This window comes from Salvelinus sp. IW2-2015, linkage group LG11 (genome assembly GCF_002910315.2).
Source record: "Salvelinus sp. IW2-2015 linkage group LG11, ASM291031v2, whole genome shotgun sequence".
Taxonomy (NCBI): Eukaryota; Metazoa; Chordata; class Actinopteri; order Salmoniformes; family Salmonidae; genus Salvelinus; species Salvelinus sp. IW2-2015.
The window spans coordinates 22,314,636-22,334,865 of NC_036851.1; the positions used below are offsets into that span (position 1 = coordinate 22,314,636).

General features: G+C 44.8%; 1 protein-coding gene across 9 annotated transcripts in view; it reads left to right on the forward strand.

Annotated features, from left to right (window-relative positions):
- LOC111969988 (ephrin type-B receptor 2-like) overlaps positions 1-20,230 on the forward strand; it is a 182,979-nt gene that overhangs the window by 156,284 nt on the left and 6,465 nt on the right. For 2 of the 9 annotated variants that reach the window (XM_023996443.2, XM_023996445.2), the window contains exons 6-14: positions 2,333-2,457; positions 3,494-3,656; positions 4,702-4,810; positions 5,088-5,155; positions 6,680-6,802; positions 6,959-7,206; positions 17,424-17,639; positions 17,915-18,064; positions 19,189-19,424. In XM_023996443.2, coding sequence (XP_023852211.1) covers positions 2,333-2,457; positions 3,494-3,656; positions 4,702-4,810; positions 5,088-5,155; positions 6,680-6,802; positions 6,959-7,206; positions 17,424-17,639; positions 17,915-18,064; positions 19,189-19,424 — 1,438 coding nt within the window. The remainder of the gene's footprint in view (positions 1-2,332; positions 2,458-3,493; positions 3,657-4,701; positions 4,811-5,087; positions 5,156-6,679; positions 6,803-6,958; positions 7,207-17,423; positions 17,640-17,914; positions 18,065-19,188; positions 19,425-20,230) is intronic. The other 7 variants (XM_023996448.2, XM_023996450.2, XM_023996449.2 and 4 more) reach the window with 5 other exon arrangements.

Consider the following 20,230-nt stretch of genomic DNA (forward strand, 5'->3'; position numbering starts at 1 on the left):
CACCATGACTATTTTACTATATATTTTACTAGCTGGTGATTATCACCCTCCTCATGGCAAAGACTCTGTTGTTAGCCCTCTCTATGCTTTGGCGTATCAAGTGGAAAATTATACCATTATTGCAGTACAGTCCACACGCCACACACATTTTTATCACCAGTAACAGTAGGGCTTTCGTCATCTTTAGTCTCTGTTGTCGTGTTTAGTTCTTCCTCAATAGTTATGTTTGGTGAGGTACAGATATTTCATCTGTCATGCTGCTGTCTGAAAGACGTCCTTCCAGTGGAGGATACCACAATGTCCTTCTTGGACAGATTTTAAGTTGGCATGTGTCCATCCTCTGTACATGAAGACATACTCTGCCTTTGTCTGTTTGCCTTGCCTGGGATTAGGTTGCCAGAGATGGCTACACTGCTTGTCTACTGGAAATGCAATGGACAAAAAAGCAAGTGGCATGCAGTCCTGAATATATGTACATCTGTAATATTCCTGAGTTCCCGGTATAGTGCCTATTTGTCTTATTAAGCTGTCTTGTGACTGCAAACAAAGTCAATGGACAGTGAGATTGAAGAGATGCCTGTGAGTATTCCAGTCTCCTTTGGGTCTCTCTGAAGAGGATGATGTATGCTTAGGTCAGAATCGCAGGCTATCTTTGTGCAAGTGCTGCAGGAGATGAAACTACAGGCTGCCTATTAATTATCTGTACACGCTTTATGTTTAAGGCCGATGGCATATGGGGACATCCCTGTTTAGACAGTATCTCATGATTAGTGTCCTTGTATGGAGGCTTCTGTTGGGGTCAGAGGGCATGTGAAGCAAGGCTGACACGTTGGTGAGAATGAATAGGCCATAAAATGCCCTCTCCATCATCATGTCTTACAGCACACTGGTCACTGGGATCTGTTATGGGCTTTACACTACAGTACTGAACATGTGCATTTTAATCCAAACCCCATCTGAAATGCACTTTTATGGCGTGGTGGATAGCATCAGCAATTAGCAGCATTTTGTTACATGAACTACAACAAAATAAATGAACACTGAGATTTATATATGAGATATTAACTACACACACTCCCCTAGATTCCGAGATAATGGCGGGTGGGGCCGAGTGAGGGAGGATGGGAGGGTTTTCCAGTCAGTGGATTTTCCATGGAGAGTGCGTGCTGCTGGGGCGGCCTCTGTCTTTATGGCTGGGGCTCTGGGGAGCCACTGTGTTGCTGGCTGAGGGCCGTGTGTGCAGCTGAGGCCCAGGGCCCATAAATCCTGCCCTCCCAGCCCCAGACAGCGCTTTAACCTTCTGCATTATCTTCACTGTGATCCACGGCACCCTGAACTAATGTTAATGGCTGTATGAGGGCGCGTGGATAGCATGCCCTTCCCTGACCCTTTAGCCTTACCAAAAGGAAAGTTGCAAGTTTTGTCCTTTTGGTTTTGTTAGAATAAAGGCAGCCAACAACCCTACCCACTCAACAGTCCTTTACGGCTCAACTACTGCTGAAAGGATCTGGCTTATTCCTACACAGTGATTACCACATATTATGTGATTAAAATAAATGCTATAATTCTCTATATCTTTCCACCATGACCATGACTCTTGTCCTTGCACTTTCAAACCGTTTACTAGTGTGCATTAAGTTGTCATCCACAAGAAATATGCGTAAACATAGACTGCAATTACACAAATAGAAGGCTGAAAAAAACTAAATGACGATTGTGTATTGCATACTTGTGGTTATGGTGATTTTCTCTGGTTTTATGTGCCTTACAAAATGGGCTTGCTCCGCAATTTGTCTTGCTAGGAGGATGCGGCCAGGGGAATGATTGCTAGCCAGCCAGACGGACAAACACTACGCTCACACCCTGACAGTGTGGGAAGCACGGATTAATCATGGAAATAYTACTGAATCAGTGCTGGAAAGTCCCCTCAAATGATGTGTGTTGTGACCTGTCTACATGCAGTGCATGTCTGGTCACGATGAGAACAACTATCAACATATCACTATTACTATGGCGTTACATAGTTCAGTGAAGTAGGCATCTCTTTGATATCTGTTTGATGAGATTTTAGGATTCAGATCTATGTTTCTGAACTAATTATATGATTCAGATCCATGATTCTGAACTAATTATTTGATTCAGAGCTATGATTCTGAACTAATTATATGATTCAGATCTATGATTCTGAACTAATTATATGATTCAGATCTATGATTCAGAGCTATTCGTTGTGACTGAATGTTTTGATGCTACATTTTTTTTGTTATGCACTTTCCTTCTTTCCCTCTGTGTCTGTATATCTCTCACGTTCTATCTATTACTCTCTCTGCAGCTCCGTCGACAGTGTCCATCATGCACCAGATCAGTCGTACCGTGGACAGCATCACTCTGTCCTGGTCTCAACCAGACCAGCCCAATGGAGTCATTCTGGACTATGAACTGCAGTACTATGAGAAGGTAGGTACCCACTGCACCCTACCCATTAACAAACAGTCTGCTCTATCTCAGCTCCATGTACACAGACACACATGAAGATATAATTGAGTCTGCCCGTCCTTCAGCTCAGCAGGGCCAAATAAGGTATCCACTGACTGCAAAACCATCTCTCATTTTTTATCAAATTGAAATTCAGAACATCTTTGCCTGTTGGTGTACAGTGTGTTCACTGAGGCAGGCAGACATAGCTTCTGAATCCCGCGCACAACTTCTGCTTGATCCCTTTCAATTATAATCACGGTCAGTCAATGGGAAAGGAAACCGCTCTCAGCCCTCCAGAGAGATTTGCGGTTGAAACAATGGAGCGTTGACTGCCATAAAAATAGTATTCAAAAGACAGCATACTTTCTCACAATAAATTTGACAGACAGGAGTCTGTCTGTCAAGGCGGTCGGTCGGTCACAAATACTACCACACGCAAACACATGCTCACACACTTAAATACAAGCAGACCAGAACACACACACACACACAACGTTCAAAGAGGACTCCTCTGTGACTGCGCACCATGCTGCTCCACTTTTTAGTCTAATTATTTTCTCAGACACTGCTGAGGAGAGCTGTCAAAACAATTGTTCCGGCCCCTGCCGTGGCTTAGAACTCACAACTGTAATCATGCTGCTGAGTGATTGGTCTAAGGCAGCAGCCGGCACAGTTTTAGTCTCCTCTTCCAGACAGACCTGTCAGCTTTGTGGAGAGAATGAACCGGTGTGGCAATGAAAAGTTGCACTGATCGTCAGAACACACAGCTCAAACAAACTAATTCTAACTGACCTGAAACTGCCATCCTTTCTGCCTCCGGCTGTTGCTTTTCATTCTCTGTTCATTCTGCTTGATCAAATAGATACATCAGTGTTAGAAACATTTGAGTCTCTATCTTAGTTACTTTGATCATCAGCCTATTTATCTAAGGCACTAAATTAATGCATGCGAATGGTAATTGTTCTGTGGATGGCACTGATTTGTATTCCTCCCTCTTTCTTTCCTACTCTCTCAGGACCAGACAGAGTACAACTCAACCATCATAAAGAGCCAGACCAACACAGTGGTCATCCGCGGTCTCAAACCAGGCGCGATCTATGTGTTCCTGGTTCGCGCCCGGACCGTGGCCGGATTTGGCCGCTACAGCGGCAAGCTCTACTTCCAAACCATGACTGAGGGTGAGGGTGCAGCTAACATTCCCTCAGCTCAGATAGAGCATAGAGAGATGCAGAGTTATCACATCCCATGCATGGCCCATCAACCCAACCTGGACCATTACAACATAGACATAATGACCCAACAGACACAAGGATGTTGATGGGGAAATGGTCTGAGATGCTTTCTACAAGACAACTCTCCAACAATGTGTACATTTACATTTACATTTAAGTCATTTAGCAGACGCTCTTATCCAGAGCGACTTACAAATTGTACACCCATTGTTTTATTTATGTGGATTTCATTCATTATCTTCTCAGCAGAACTCARAGGGAAGTTATTTTGTGCCATTGAATAAGATAGGTAATGCATGAATGTAGATGTTTTTGTAGTTTACTGTACTTGATTAAGCGTGGCCTAATGTAAACCATACATCAGGTTAAAGTGTCTAATCTGTATAGAAGGACAGTGCTTGGCAGATTAGCTTCTCCCCTGGCTCCTAAGCAGCTCATCTGATGTTAGCACAGCGACCTGGGTGTTCTCTAAACATCTCATTACCTGCAGTGCCGAGGGCCATCATTAGCCTGATCTCTCCTTTGCTCTCTTCTCCTCCACGGCAAGCAGCCAGCACGCTGCCAGACAAAAGATAACCCAGCATTACAGTTTGATGCATACAGTACCACCCTGTGACACAACCCATGACACAGCCCTCCCCAGTCTCCACCCCAGACAGAGCAGTCAGGACCTGTGGTGGTGTTATGAGATTATGTGCCTACTGCCATGCTGGATTCCCTGTGTTTGGCAACGCTCTGGAGGGAAGGGAGCTGGGTCTCTCCCAAACACGCTCTCTCAGTTCCAGACGAGCGGGCGGCCATATCGCTGGCATTTGAGCCCGCTCAGTGGGCTTTGGAGAGAGGTCTTGTGCTGCCAACCAAGATGCCCATTGGTCTCTCCAACCGTCTGTCTGTCTGTCACCCACTGTTTGCTCCAAATGCATTTGCTCAGATACTGGCCCATATGTTCCAGTGTGTGATGGTGTGTTTGTGTGTGTTTGTCTAATCACAGAGGAGTACAACACCAGCATTCAGGAGAAGCTGCCTCTTATCATCGGCTCTGCAGCTGCAGGTCTGGTCTTCCTCATCGCAGTGATTGTCATCGTCATCGTCTGCAACCGGTGAGTCATTCATGCATCAGTCCAGCCAACCAATGCCGCATATCACAAAACAGTCAAACAAGCCAGCCAGATTAGACACATTCGCTTTAGTGTTTTTTGTTTCTCCCCTACTTCGTTACTGTACTTGAATGGGTCCTGTGGCTTGTTAAGGTGGGGTTTATAGTTTATAGGCTGGTTGTGTTTAGTGGTCATTAGCTAGCTGTGGAGCGGGTAGGCCTGGTGCATAGACCACACCCCCTCCCTGGGCCAGCGCTATAGCTCTTTGTCTTTCTCCCAGGAGGCGTGGCTTTGACCGAGCAGACTCAGAGTACACAGACAAGCTGCAGCACTACACCAGTGGCCACAGTGAGTAACCCAGCCCTCACTCTCACTCTGTGACTGTTTGCACCTCCCCCACACTCTTGCTAACACACACACACACCTGTCTCCATGGCTACCGGCTCACACAGTCGTCTCCATGGCTAACGTTCAACCCTCTGCTGCCTCACACACCTGTCTCCATGGCTACCACCTGGCACTCTAGTGTCCTTGGCTACCTCCCAACCGTGTGCTTCTACTCACCTCTCCATTGGTAATCTTGTCTCTTGTTTTCTTCAACCGTCTTCATGCTAGGATTTATCCCAACATAGCTTGTGTACAAGTGTGTGTTGGCTGTATGGTCTCCTTTCATAGTCAACTAATTCCATTGTTGTGGAAATAGCATTTAGTCTTCTCATAGCTTGTTAAGTCCATTAACATGCTAATACCACGCACACCTTTTGCCATTGCTGAACAATTCTAAGGAGATTGTGAAGAAAAGGCCTTTATTAATTATTTTGTTTTCAATGTTGGCCCAGAGTTCCATGAAACAGAAATGAATCTTCAAGTTGGAGCTCAGGAGCTGCAATTTAAACTCGTTTGGCTCTCTCTGGGAGTTTATGGCTTATCATTTTTCCCTCCGTCGGTCAGCTAAAAAAGAAAGGGTCTGATATATTTCCTCCCTGAGCTTATTTCAGTTTTATTAATTTATATATTTTTCTATTTAGCTCTTCCGCTTTCCAGGCTTATCAATATAGACAGCTTTCCCATGTGTAATCAATACAATCAGACTGCAGTAAATGCTGTATTTACAGAACTTGTTTCTTCCAGGGTGTAATTCAGTGGGGATTATTGCCAGAGAGGCTGAGGGCATTTCACAGCTAATAATACCATTCCACTCCCCTGTGTGTGTCTTCATTCCCCCACTGATGGTCACAGTTTTCCTGGCTGTCCTCCCCTGTGTCAGGTGGTCTCTGCCATGCTCTGGTGGGTGGTCTTTGGATCGCTCTATAGATTGGGAAGAGATAGGAGGGTTCTGACTGGGGACTTTCAAGGGGCTCTCCATCTGTTCCTGAACACTTCTTCAGTTTAGTCTGCTATGCAGATGGCCAGATGTGGAAGTAATAGCAAGAATAATCGGATTTGAAACCTGGGACACTTAAGTCACTGAACACTTAAATTCCACCTTAAGCCAATTTACCTGGCATCAGAGCTTAAGAAAGCCTATTTATTTTCTGGAGCAGAGAGAAATACTGGTATAGTGACTGGCTGCCTCTCCTGGGTGTTAATGGTCTGCTATGACACTATGGCGCTTATACATACATTACCCTGCCTTATCACTGCCGATAACTCACTGGGAATACCATGTCATTGCCCATTGATTATTATAGTCCTGATACCCCCAGCCAAACCTACCGTTCCTACCTTGCACTAACACTAACCTCTCTGACTCTCTAATAATAACATACTGCATTGGCTACTCACACTCTGAATGTTAAATACGGACACGGTTGCAGAGTTTGTGCGTGTATGTCAGAATACAAAATTATATCGGCTTCTTCTTTTTCCAAGTGACTCCAGGAATGAAGATATATATCGATCCGTTTACATATGAGGACCCCAACGAGGCGGTGAGGGAGTTTGCTAAGGAGATTGACATCTCTTTTGTAAAGATTGAGCAAGTCATTGGCGCAGGTAAAGAGAAAGGCCAGTAATTTTTTACAACTAAATATTTTGAATGTTGTCTGTATTCCAATGAATTAGGGACTACATTATGGCTCATAATGTGAATGTTTGTAACCTCTGTCAGACATCTCCTGTCATTAACTGCCTCTCTGTTATGTCTTGTAGGAGAGTTCGGGGAGGTGTGCAGTGGGAACCTGAGGCTCCCAGGCAAGAGGGAGATGTTTGTGGCTATCAAGACGCTGAAGTCGGGCTACACAGAGAAGCAGAGACGGGACTTCCTGTCTGAAGCGTCCATCATGGGTCAGTTTGACCACCCGAATGTGATCCACCTGGAGGGTGTGGTCACCAAGAGCGCCCCGGTCATGATCATCACTGAGTTCATGGAGAACGGATCACTGGACTCCTTCCTCAGAGTGAGTTACACACTGTTTGTCATAGTCCCACTGAGTCAAATATTAACACTAATGGCTGTGCAGATAAACAGGTAGACACACAGGCACGCAGGCACACACAAGCACACAGGCACATACGCACACACACTCTGGGAAATGACTGCTAAATACACACACTAATGCCAACCCATCCAGGTTAAAGTGAATAACATGCAGAACATTAATCATATGAGTCTCCTCTTTACTTAGCATAGTGTCCATCAGTGAGCCTTAGAGCGTGTCCTTAGAGTGAGCATTTTCTACCCAATCAAGCTGCAGTATTAATGTTCTCTGAGTGTCTGTCTGGTCCAATTATTGATTTATATTACGCTGCCTCTAGCGCTGGCTGTTATACAGTATTTCCCCTTGATCCCCATGTTTGACTACAGTAAAATGTAGTCTAAGTACAGTAGCTCACCAGCTGCTGGTGAGTGAGGCTAGCATTTCAGTGAAGTTAGTCATGCTCTCATTTTGTATTTATCATACTAACCCACATTCAGTCCTCCTGTTTGAGTCACAGAAAAGGAAAAGGACCTATAAACTTATAGGGCTTTCTACATATGTCACAAAATGCCTCTGTTAACATGTTATTCAGCATCTTAACATTTAGTCGAACATATTTTATGAAATACAGAACTCATAGAACGCATGTCTCAGAAAATACATTCCAGATAGCTAACCTCACCTTGGGAGGGTTTCAAGTTATTAGCAAGAGTTAAGAAGAAAACATGTCAGCTCTAAAAGAATGAAGTTGGCTTGTAGATGAGAGGCTGCTGTCAGCTGTCAGCCAGTCCTGTGGCGTCTGTCTGTAGCATGTCAGCTGAATGGGAGCATGTTTTTCCTGATGTGACTGGGTGCCCAAAAGCTTTCATCTCTTATTGGACTCATCGGGGGTTTGAAGTAAAGAGTAAAAAACTGAGTGGAAAAGAGCTAGTGATTTATGGAAATCTTCACAAATATAAAGGATTTTTTCCCCCATTAGTTTTACTTCATTTTAAATCAATTGTGAGTGAGAACAGTATAATTATAAAATATGGAATTTCTACTGTTTGATATAAATCACTATGTTCATGTTTAGATATATCTGATGTTGCTACTAGCCAGTCTATGTGGATAACGTCCCCCTCCACCACCTCTGTTATAGCCCTAGTTTCGTCACTCCTCATCCCATTGTCATTGTTTTCCTCTGTATGGATCATACTGAGTAAGGCTTTCACAACTCAGGGCAAGAGAGCAAACTGACGAGTATCAGCTCTGAGCTATTAGAGAATATAATAAACTCGAGATGTAAACTCTTCCTCTGTGGATCAAAATACACATCAAAATCCTCCATTGAAAAGGAGGCAGCCATCCTCCTGTCAGCAGACTGCTGCTCTGTCTACTGCTGGAGGTGCAAAACATGAACTTTATTAGCATTCTGCTTCAGACCTCCGAGACACTGTATGACAACTCACTCTTGAATTTGACAGGGTTGTGTGTCTCTGTCTCTGTGTGGTAAGCATATTTGACAGCACAGTTTATTCCAAACAACAGAGCATCACTGTGGCACCTCACTGTATGACAACGTTTGCTGACAGCGTCAGTGCTTTAGAACGTGGCGCTCTGTGAAGGAGGGCCAGGCAGCAGGGGGTTAGTTAAGATGATCACCTTAGATAGGAGCTGCCAGCTGAAGGGTCAGCTCCCCTACAGCTCCTGGTGCAGCTTACGCTGCTGTGATGCATCTCCAAGGTAGAGCTAAAGCGAGAAAATGAGAGGAGTAGATCAATCACATCTAATAGATGGATGGAGACAACAAGCAGAGAAAGTAGGAAAAGTTGAGGGCCATGTAATGACCAGATAAAATGGTAGGGGTAAGTTGATCCACTGTTGTTTCTAGGAAACCATACACCAAATTAATAATTTGACCAAATATTTAGGAAGAGGTCATCATTTCATGTGAAGGACGAAATCACAAGGAAAATGTGGTTAGCAAGTTAAGTCCAATTAAATGAATGTATTGTGCTAGAGGTTTCATGATGCTTGTATCTAAACGAAAGTAGATACTTTTAAGATGTTTAATTTTTACTATATTCTACATTGAAGAATAATAGTGAAGACATCACAACTAGGAAATAACACCGGTCTCCCTCGTGCCCTGCATTCTGTAGTACAGACATGGCCTGCTTTCCCTTATGTAAGGAATTAGGCACTTTCCCATGTTTACTACAGTATGTATTGTAGACTGCACAGTAGCCTAATAAGCAAATAAACACATTTAGTTAATAAAATAATGATAAAAAATACTCTTTCAAAATGCTGATGTTGATTTAGTTATGGATCCATAACGAATTACTATGGGAATAAATATCACTGATTTACAGTATTGGAACAAAGTTGTCTAATGAAGGCACACAGTTTAGAATCCTCCAATCCTGTAGCCTACTCCCGACCGTCACGTTGTACATCACCATGTTTTCCAATCCATCCTAACGGAGGGTTTCGTTTTTAGTTTTTCTCTGAATAGAAACACCATAATATTAATCAAGTGAATTAAGCCAGATTTCTTAAAATCAATCCCATATACTATGTTATTGCAAAAAAGGTTTTAAATTCTCTGGTAATGCCAAAAGAGAAGACTATCAAATGCTTCTCAAAGAAGCCCTCTGGTGGTCAAACTAGCAATAACTTGCAGTAACAGAAAAAATGGCTGAGAATTAAATGACGTGCCACAGAATGCTGCAGCAGCACGCAAGGTGTGCCGCAGTATGATGCAACTTTTAAAGGAGGACCCACTGTACATCAGTTGGGGCCTCTATAAGATTCAATATGAGTTCCTTAACCTAGCATGAAAGTACATCCTGGTAGCTGTGTGGGCTAATATAGTCAAAATGTTTGCCTTGGTGTAAGTTGAGCCAATGGTCGAGCCAGTGGCAAGTTGAACAACTTTAAGTGCTTTCTTTCCAGGTGTAATGCAAGGCATTATTGCTGGGTTAAGAGGTAACAACAGAGCCCGGTCTTTGTCAAAAGTGTTTAAAAAAGTACAAAATGTTTGTTACGTTTTAAGCCTGTGTTAAAATATGTTTAAAATTATTAAAAGACCGATTGTGATTGTGTTGAATTGTGTTTGGTTTTAAAAAGGTAGTAGTCATATTTAATTCAGTACATAAATTTGGCGGCTTAACTTGCCCTGCAYGACAGGGTATCTTACCTCATACCCGAGGTAAGTTGTGCCAAGGGACAGATTTCTTTGGACAAGCTATGTTTTCCAAACTGTAATGTTMACATTAATTAATTCAGATTCATTCAGATATTCGATGGATACACAACATCCTGAAATACAATGCATTCGGAAAGTATTCAGACCCCTTGGCTTTTTCCACATTTTGATACGTTACAGACTTATTCTAAAATGGATTAAATGAATAAAAATCCTCATCAATCTACACACAATACCCCACAATGACAAAGTGAAAACAGTTTTTGTTCAAATGTTTGCGAATGTATTACAAATAAAAACATAAATACCTTATTTACATAAGTATTCAGACCCTTTGCTCTGTGACTCGAAATTGAGCTCAGGTGCATCCTGTTCCAACTGACATCCTTGAGATGTTTATACAACTTGATTGGAGTCCACCTGTTGTAAATTAAATTGCTTGGACATGATTTGGAAAGGCACCCACCTGTCTATATAAGGTCCCACTGTTGACAGTGCATGACAGAGCAAAACCAAGCCATGAGGTCGAAGGAATTGTCGGTAGAGCTCTGAGACAGGATTGTGTCGAGGCACAGATCTGAGGAAGGGTACCAAACATGTCTGCAGCATTGAAGATCCCCAAGAACACAGTGGCCTCCGTTATTCTTAAATGGAAGAAGTTTGGAACCACCAAGACTCRTCCTAGAGCTGGCTGGCTGCCCGGCCAAACTGAGCATTCTAGGGAGAAGGGTCTTGGTCAGGGAGGTGACCAAGAACCCGATGGCCACTCTGACAGAGCTCCAGAGTTCCTCTGCGGAGATGGGAGAACCTTCCATATGGACAACCATCTCTGCAGCACTCCACCAATTAGGCCTTTATAGTAGAGCGGCTAGACGGAATCCACTCCTCAGTAAAAGGCACATGACAGCCCGCTTGGAATTTGCCAAAATGCACCTGAAGGACTCTCAGACCATGAGAAACAAGATTCTCTGGTCTGATGAAACCAAGATTGAGTTCTTTGGCTTGAATGCCAAGTATCACGTGTGGAGGAAACCTGGCACCATCCCTACAATGAAGCATGGTGGTTGCAGCGTCATGCTGTGGGGATTTTTTTCAGCGGCAGGGACTGGGAGACTAGTCAGAATCAAGGGAAAGACGAACGGCGTAAAGTACAGAGAGATCCTTGATGAAATCCTCAGGACCTCAGACTGGGTCGAAGGTTCACCTTCCAACAGGACAACGACCCTAAGCACACAGCCAAGACAATGCAGTAGTGGCTTCTGAATGTCCTTGAGTGGCCCAGCCAGAGCCCGGACTGAAACCCGATCTAACATCTCTGGAATGACCTGAAAATAGCTGTGCAGCGATGCTCCCCATCCAACCTGACATATCTTAAGAGGATCTGCAGAGAACAATGGGAGAAACTCCCCAAATACAGGTGTCCCATCCTTGTAGCGTCATACCCAAGAAGACTCGAGGCTGTACTCGCTGCCAAAGGTGCTCCAACAGTCCAGGTAAAGGGTCTGAATACTTATGTAAATATGACATTTCAGAGTTTTTTTTTATACATTTGCTAACATTTCTAAAAGCCTGTTTTTGCTTTGTCATTATGCGGTATTGTGTGTATAAATATATATATATATATATATATACTATATATATATATATAGTGATATATAGTATATATATTGTTCACCTTTATTTAACCAGGTAGGCTAGTTGAGAACAAGTTCTCATTTACAACTGCGACCTGGCCAAGATAAAGCATAGCAGTGTGAACAGACAACAACACAGAGTTACACATGGAGTAAACAATAAACAAGTCAATAAACACAGTAGGAATTTGTCTATATACATTGTGTGCAAAAGGCATGAGGAGGTAGGCAATAAATAGGCCATAGGAGCGAATAATTACAATTTAGCAGATTAACACTGGAGTGATAAATCATCAGATGATCATGTGCAAAGTAGGAATACTGGTGTGCAAAGAGCAGAAAAGTAAATAAATAAAAACAGTAAGGGGATGAGGTAAGGTAAATTGGGTGGGCTGTTTACAGATGGACTATGTACACTGCAGCGATCGGTTAGCTGCTCAGATAGCAGATGTTTAAAGTTGGTGAGGGAAATAAAGTCTCCACTTCAGCGATTTTTGCAATTCGTTCGTCATCAGGCAGCAGAGAACTGGAAGGAAAGGCGGCCAATGAGGTGTTGGCTTTTGGGAATGAAGTGAGATATACCTGCTGGAGGCGGTGCTATGGGTGGGTGTTGTTATCGTGACCAGTGAACTGGAGATAAGGCGGAGCTTTAACTAGCATGGACTTAAAGGATGACTGGAACCAGTGGGTCTGGCGACGAATATGTAGCGAGGGCCAGCCGACTAGAGCATACAGGTCGCAGTGGTGGGTGGTAAAAGGTGTTTTTAGTAAAAAAAGGATGGCACTATGATAACTGCATCTAGTTTTGCTGAGTAGAGTATTGGAAGCTATTTTGTAGATGACAATCGCGAAGTCGAGGATCGGTAGGATAGTCAGTTTTACTAGGGTAAGTTTGGCGGGGTGAGTGTAAGGAGGCTTTTGTTGCGAAATAGAAAGCTGATTCTTGATTTTGATTTTGGATTGGAGATGTTTAATATGAGTCTGGAAGGAGATTTACAGTCTAGCAGACATAGGTATTTATAGATGCCCCATATTCTAGGTCGGAACCGTCCAGGGGTGGTGATGCTAGTTGGGCGGGGCGGGGGTGCAGGCAGCGAACGGTTGAAAAGCATGCATTTGGTTTACTAGCGTTTAAGAGCAGTTGGAAACCACAGAAGGAAGTGTTGTATGGATTGAAGCTCGTTTGGAGGTTAGATGCACAAGTGTCCAAGGAAGGGCCAGAAGTATACAGAATGGTGTCCGTCTGCGTTAGAGGTGGATCACGCGGAATCGCCCTCAGCAAGAGCAACATCATTGATATATACAGAGAAAAGAGTCAGCCGAGAATTGAACCCTGTGGTACCCCCATAGAGACTGCCAGAGGCCGGCAACATGCCCTCCGATTTGACACACTGAACTCTGTCTGCAAGTAGTTGGTGAACCAGGCCAAACCGAGGCTACTGAGTCTGCCGATAAAGAATATGGTGATTGACAGAGTCGAAAGCCTTGGCCAGGTCGATGAAGACGGCTGCACAGTACATGTCTTTTATCGATGGCGGTTATGATATCATTTAGTCCTTGAGCGTGCTGAGGTGCACCCGTGACCGGCTTCGGAAACCGGATTGACACAGCGGAGAAGGTACGGTGGGATTCGAGATGGTCAGTGATCTGTTTGTTGGACTTGCTTTCGAAGACCTTAGATAGGCAGGGCAGGATGGAATAGGTCTGTAACAGTTTTTGGGTCAGGGTGTCTTCCCCTTTGAAGAGGGGGATGACCGGCGGCAGCTTTCCAATCCTTGGGATCTCAGACGATATGAAAGAGAGGTTGAAAGGCTAGTAATAGGGTTGCGAATAATGGCGGCGGATAGTTTCAGAAATAGAGGGTCTAGGTTTCAAGCCCAGCTGATTTGTATGGGTCAAGGTTTTCCAGCTCTTTCAGAACATCTGCTATCTGGATTTGGGTAAAGGAGAAGCTGGGGACGCTTGGGCGAGTAGCTGCGGGGGGGGGGGGGCGGAGCTGTTGGCCGAGGTTGGAGTAGCCAGGTGGAAGGCATGGCCAGTCGTTGAGAATGCTTGTTGAAGTTTTCGATTATCATGGATTTATCGGTGGTGACCGTGTTACCTAGCCTCAGTGCAGTGGGCAGCTGGGAGGAGGTGCTCTTGTTCTCCATGGACTTTACAGTGTCACAGAACTTTTTGGAGTTAGAGCTACAGGATGCAATTTCTGCTTGAAAAAGCTAGCCTTTGCTTTCCTGACTGACTGCGTGTATTGGTTCCTGACTTCCCTGAACAGTTGCATATCGCGGGGACTATTCGATGCTATTGCGTCCGCCACAGGATGTTTTTTGTGCTGGTCGAGGGCAGTCAGGTCTGGAGTGAACCAAGGGCTATATTTGTTCTTAGTTCTGCATTTTTTGAACGGGGCATGCTTATCTAAGATGGTGAGGAAGTTACTTTAAAGAATGACCAGCGCATCCTCAACTGACGGGATGAGGTCAATATCCTTCCAGGATACCCGGGCCAGGTCAATTAGAAAGGCCTGCTCGCAGAAGTGTTTTAGGGAGCGTTTGCCAGTGATGAGGGGTGGTCGTTTGACCGCGGACCCGTAGCGGATACAGGCAATGAGGCAGTGATCGCTGAGATCCTGATTGAAGACAGCAGAGGTGTATTTGGAGGGCAAGTTGGTCAGGATAATGTCTATGAGGGTGCCCTGTTTACAGATGTAGGTTTGTACCTGGTGGGTTCCTTGATGATTGTGTTGAGATTGAGGGCATCTAGCTAGATTGTAGGACTGCCGGGTGTTTAAGCATATCCCAGTTTAGGTCACCTAACAGAACAAACTCTGAAGCTAGATGGAGGGCGATCAATTCACAATGGTGTCCAGGGCAAGCTGGGAGCTGAGGGGGTCTGTAGCAGGCGGCAACAGTGAGAGACTTATTTCTGGAGAGATTCATTTTTAAAATTAGAAGTTCGAACTGTTTGGGTATGGACCTGGAAAGTATGACATTACTTTGCAGGCTATCTCTGCAGTAGATTGCAACTCCTCCCCTTTGGCAGTTCTATCTTGACGGAAAATGTTATAGTTGGGTATGGAAATCTCTGAATTTTTGGTGGCCTTCCTAAGCCAGGATTCAGACACGGCAAGGACATCAGGGTTGGCAGAGTGTGCTAAAGCAGTGAGTAAAAGAAACTTAGGGAGGAGGCTTCTGATGTTGACATGCATGAAACCAAGGCTTTTTCGTTCACAGAAGTCAACAAATGAGGGTGCCTGGGGACAGGCAGGGCCTGGGTTTACCTCCACATCACCGAGGAACAGAGGAGGAGTAGATGAGGTCGTAGGCTATCAAAACTGGTCGCCTAGAGTGTTGGGGACAAAGAATAAAAGGAGCAGATTTCAGGGCGTGGTAGAATAGATTCAGGGCATAATGTGCAGACAGGGGTATGGTGGGGTGCGGGTACAGCGGAGGTAAGCCAGGCACCGGGTGGATGATAAGAGAGATTGTATCTCTGGACATGCTGGTTATAATGGGTGAGGTCACCGCATGTGTGGGAGGTGGGACAAAGGAGGTGTCAGAGGTATGAAGAGTGGAACTAGGGGCTCCATTGTAAACTAAAACKATGATAACTAACCTGAACAACAGTATACAAGGCATATTGACATTTGAGAGAGACATACAGCGAGGCATAAAGTAATCGCAGGTATTGATTGGGAGAGCTAGCTAAGACAACAGGTGAGACAGCAACAGCTAATCAGCTAACACAACAACAGCAGGTAAAATGGCGATGACTAGGCAGAGAGGGTCAGATTAACTACACCCAGAGCCTGAGTTCGCGGCCGACAGATAAAAAATAAACAGAATGGAGTACCGTGAATTAATGGACAGTCCAGCAGGCATCAGCTATGTAGCCAAGTGATCATAGTGTCCAGGGGGCACGCTGGCGACACGGCGTTTAAAGTTAGTAGCCCGGGGCTAGTAGGAGCGTCTGCTCCGACGGAGGCCGGTTGAAGGCACAGCGGATGGAGTATTCGTCGGCAGACCAGTCGTGGTGGTGCGGCGGGGCGCCGTGTCGACAGAGGATCCAAGCCAGATGGCGAAAGAGGTATTGTAGAATTTAGTTTGCTAGCCGGGAGATGCGCCTGGCTCACGGCTAACTGGTGCTAGCTTCGTGGCTGGGGCGTTAGCCACTAGCTAGCTGTGAAGATCAGAAGTGGTGGTCCAGGGATTACGGCAGGAATCCGGCGTTGTAGTGGAGAGATAGTCCAATACTGGTAGATTGGCGAGTAATTATCCAGGCTAAAAACAGGGCTGGTATCTGTGCAGAAGGTAAAAGCCACTAGCAGTTACTAACAATGACTAAATAGCTTGTAGCTAWTTAGCTTGTTAGCTTCTGGTGGTTCTTGAATGTGTTCTAAAATTAAAAAATAATAGCGATTCCGTATCACATTGGGTGAGGCAGGTTACCGGAAGGTATAATCTAATTAAAATGGAATTAAAATGGAAAAGAGTGAAAATAAAATTTAAATATATACAAAAATGAAGAAAAATACAAAAGTACACGGGAGAACGAACAAAAACACGTCTTCACTGCTACGCCATCTTGGAACATTCATGAGGGGGGYAAAAAWWWTWWAAAAATATTCTGACTGGAATTGGGATAGAATTATAAAACTGCACAGAGCATGTATTAGCCTAAGATCAAAAATAGATAAATAATACCTCTATCTGCTAATCAGATCCAAATGACTTTGGTTGAAGAATCTTCCCAATTAAAGTACAGTATGCAAACACAGTGCAGGGATGCAGAGATCAGGAGGAGCTGCGTAGTTGGGAGGCATTTCAGCCTCATGAATAATGCATAAKACTTAATTGCTGTGGTACATGAGGAGCTGGTGGACGTGAGGAGAAATTCCTGCTCTGCTAATGAGCAGAAAAGTGTTTGGAAGAGACACAGAGACACAGGCTAGAGGATCTGGCTAACCATAGGCCGGGAACATGCCCAGATGAATACACAGCCAGACCTAGTCCGTCTGTGATCCATCTGTCTCCCCACCCCATCCCTGGGCCATGATACTGGGCCTGTCTGTCAACGCTCATGCTCTCTCATCTCTCGTCATGATCCTCCCGGATATTCCCTAGTTGATCTCTGGTCCTCGTAGTGGGTGGTGAAGGTGCAGGTGTGCACAGTTGGAGGCACAGCTGCAGGCCAGATCCAGACACTCCCCTATGGGGTAATGCCTTGGCCAATCCAGGAAGGAGAACAGCTGCAGCCAACCAGACCAAGCTAAGCCCAGCCCAGCTCATCCTATAGCCACATCTATTCAACCATAGCACACAGAGGCCCCTGGGGATGTATCATATTGTAATCTAATGTCATCCTTTTTTTTGCAGCAAAACGATGGTCAGTTCACAGTGATCCAGCTGGTGGGCATGCTGCGTGGCATCGCCTCTGGCATGAAGTACCTGGCCGACATGAACTACGTCCACCGCGACCTAGCCGCACGCAACATCCTGGTCAACAGCAACTTGGTCTGCAAGGTGTCTGACTTCGGCCTGTCCCGTTTTCTGGAGGATGACACGTCAGACCCCACCTACACCAGCGCCCTGGTGTGTACCATGACCTTACTACAAACACCACACACATACACGTGTGTGCATCCACACTTGCACACTCACACACATGCCCTCTCCTCCCCTTTTATGGGTTTCCATATCACACACATCCAGTCCCAGGAGTTTAGTTATATCCATCTCCCAGTTGGGATTAGAGAGTATTGTTGCTGTGAATAATCTCTCTCTGTAGAGTCAGGACACTGTGACGATCAGGTTTCCGTCTCACTTCCCTCTATGAGATTGCTCCCTCATTATGTTGTGTTTCTCAGGGAGGGAAGATTCCTATCCGATGGACAGCCCCTGAAGCCATCCAATACAGGAAGTTCACATCCGCCAGTGATGTCTGGAGCTATGGCATCGTCATGTGGGAAGTCATGTCCTATGGAGAGAGACCTTACTGGGACATGACCAATCAAGACGTATGTATAGTCCTTTATGTATAATTTGTATAATTCGTCAAGCAGAAATACTAGAAATAAATAGCCTGGCACAAATGTTCCCATTTTATTCAAACAAAGGCTGATTATATACAGACAATTGTTCTTGAATGTTATTACCTCTCTGTGAACCCCCATAGAGATCCATTTTGTCATGGTGGTTTTCTTCCCCTGGCTTAACAGCAACTTTCTCACCTGGGTTTAATATGAAAGCCCCCCAGTTACCACAGAGCGATAATAAGATGATTTGGAATGCAAGACAACGCTCCGCAGACTATTCCTGCTCTTGACTGGAGCCTCTGTTTCCAGGCTCCCTCTGGGTGATGGAGAAGAGAGCAAATTATGGGGAGAGAGATAATGAAAATAGTTTCAAATTGAAAGTGTGAACGCTAATGCCCTAAGAGGGACTGAGGAGCTCGACGGTTATCTTATTAGCGGCTTCAGATAGTGTTTCTACTCCATCAGCATCTTGGTTGGGAGGGAGGCCTCTGAATGAGATTAATCTGGGTCTGAATGGAGCTCCATAATGTCAGTGATAATGAGCAGAGGATCGTGGGTCCTCTTCAGAACCCTCCTCTGAGCTGGTCGTTCCCCACTCTTAGCCAGGCATCAACTCCCTGATCTCTCGCCCACCACCAACATCACCACAGCCACTCTTAGTCTCAAACTAGACCTTTTTGGTATGACAATGACCATAGAGTTAGCAAAACAGAACAAATGGATCTGGGACCAGGCTCTCACTTAGATATTTGTATGGCAGGAACATTACTGTACATAATTTCTAAGGCTCTTAATGCCAGACTGACTGAGAATAAGTCACTGCTGCCACAGACTGCGCGGATGTGAGGAGCCATTGGTATTAGACTGATACTTTAGTGTGACACTTAACTGGTACAGTAAGTATGCAGCCAAGACAAAACAATGTCTAAATGGTAATGGTGGTCATTTCCTACTTAGTGTTAATGCAATAATGTGTGCAGGATTAGGTATGTGTGTGGGCATGTGTGCTGCAGTTTTGACTTGTATAACACTTGAGAATTGTGAGAGGATGCTCTACTATGGGATTGTCGTCTCTCTCCTCCTCCTCCTCCTCCTCCTCCTCGTAGAGCCTCATAGCAACCCTTAGAGATCTGTATCTCCCCCTGCAGGTGATTAATGCCATAGAGCAGGACTACCGGCTGCCCCCTCCCATGGACTGCCCTAGTGCCTTGCACCAGCTCATGCTGGACTGCTGGCAGAAGGACCGTAACAACCGGCCCAAGTTCAGCCAGATTGTCAACAACCTGGACAAGATGATCCGCAACCCCAACAGTCTGAAGGCCATGACCCCTCTGTCATCTGGGTGAGTGGAACACTTAGCACGCTCTCCTTAGATCGATCTGTCTGTCTGTCTGTCTGTCTGTCTGTCTGTCTGTCTGTCTGTCTGTCTGTCTGTCTGTCTGTCTGTCTGTCTGTCTGTCTGTCTGTCTCTCCTGTCTCCTCTCTCTGTCTCTCTCTCTCTGTCTCTCTCTCTGTCTCTTCTCTCTGTGTGTGTGTGTGTGTGTGTGTGTGTGTGTGTGTGTGTGTGTGTGTGTGTGTGTGTGTGTGTGTGTGTGTGTGTGTGTGTGTGTGTGTGTGTGTGTGTGTGTGTGTGTGTGTGTGTGTGTGGTGTGTGGTGTGTGTGTGTGTGTGTGTGTGTGTGTCGTGTGTGTGTGTGTGTGTGTGGAAAGTGTTCCTCTGTCTCTCCTGGCCAGTCATCACAATATCCAGGATTGGGCTCAAATACTACTTTCATATTTCCAGGAGGATGTAGTGCAATTGACTTCAAAGATGGGAAAACAATTACATTTTTGGTTACACTTTTGATATTCATGGTACAATTTATTTCAACCAAACACTGTCTCCTGTTTCTTTTGGCGCCGAATGGTTATGTAAATAAAACCCATTGGTTTCATAGATCAAGTCATTTCCATGAATGCTTTAGGCAAATTATGATTTGAAGCAGTTGCGCCATTTAAAAAAAACATTTTCAAGTACATTTTCCCTGGGTGTCAGTTTCCTATGGATGCTAAAATATACTGAAATCCATATATCCTACGCTATATTTTCATTTTGATGGTGTGCAGAATAGAGATTTTCCACTGAAACTGTGTGGATACTCCCACTGGG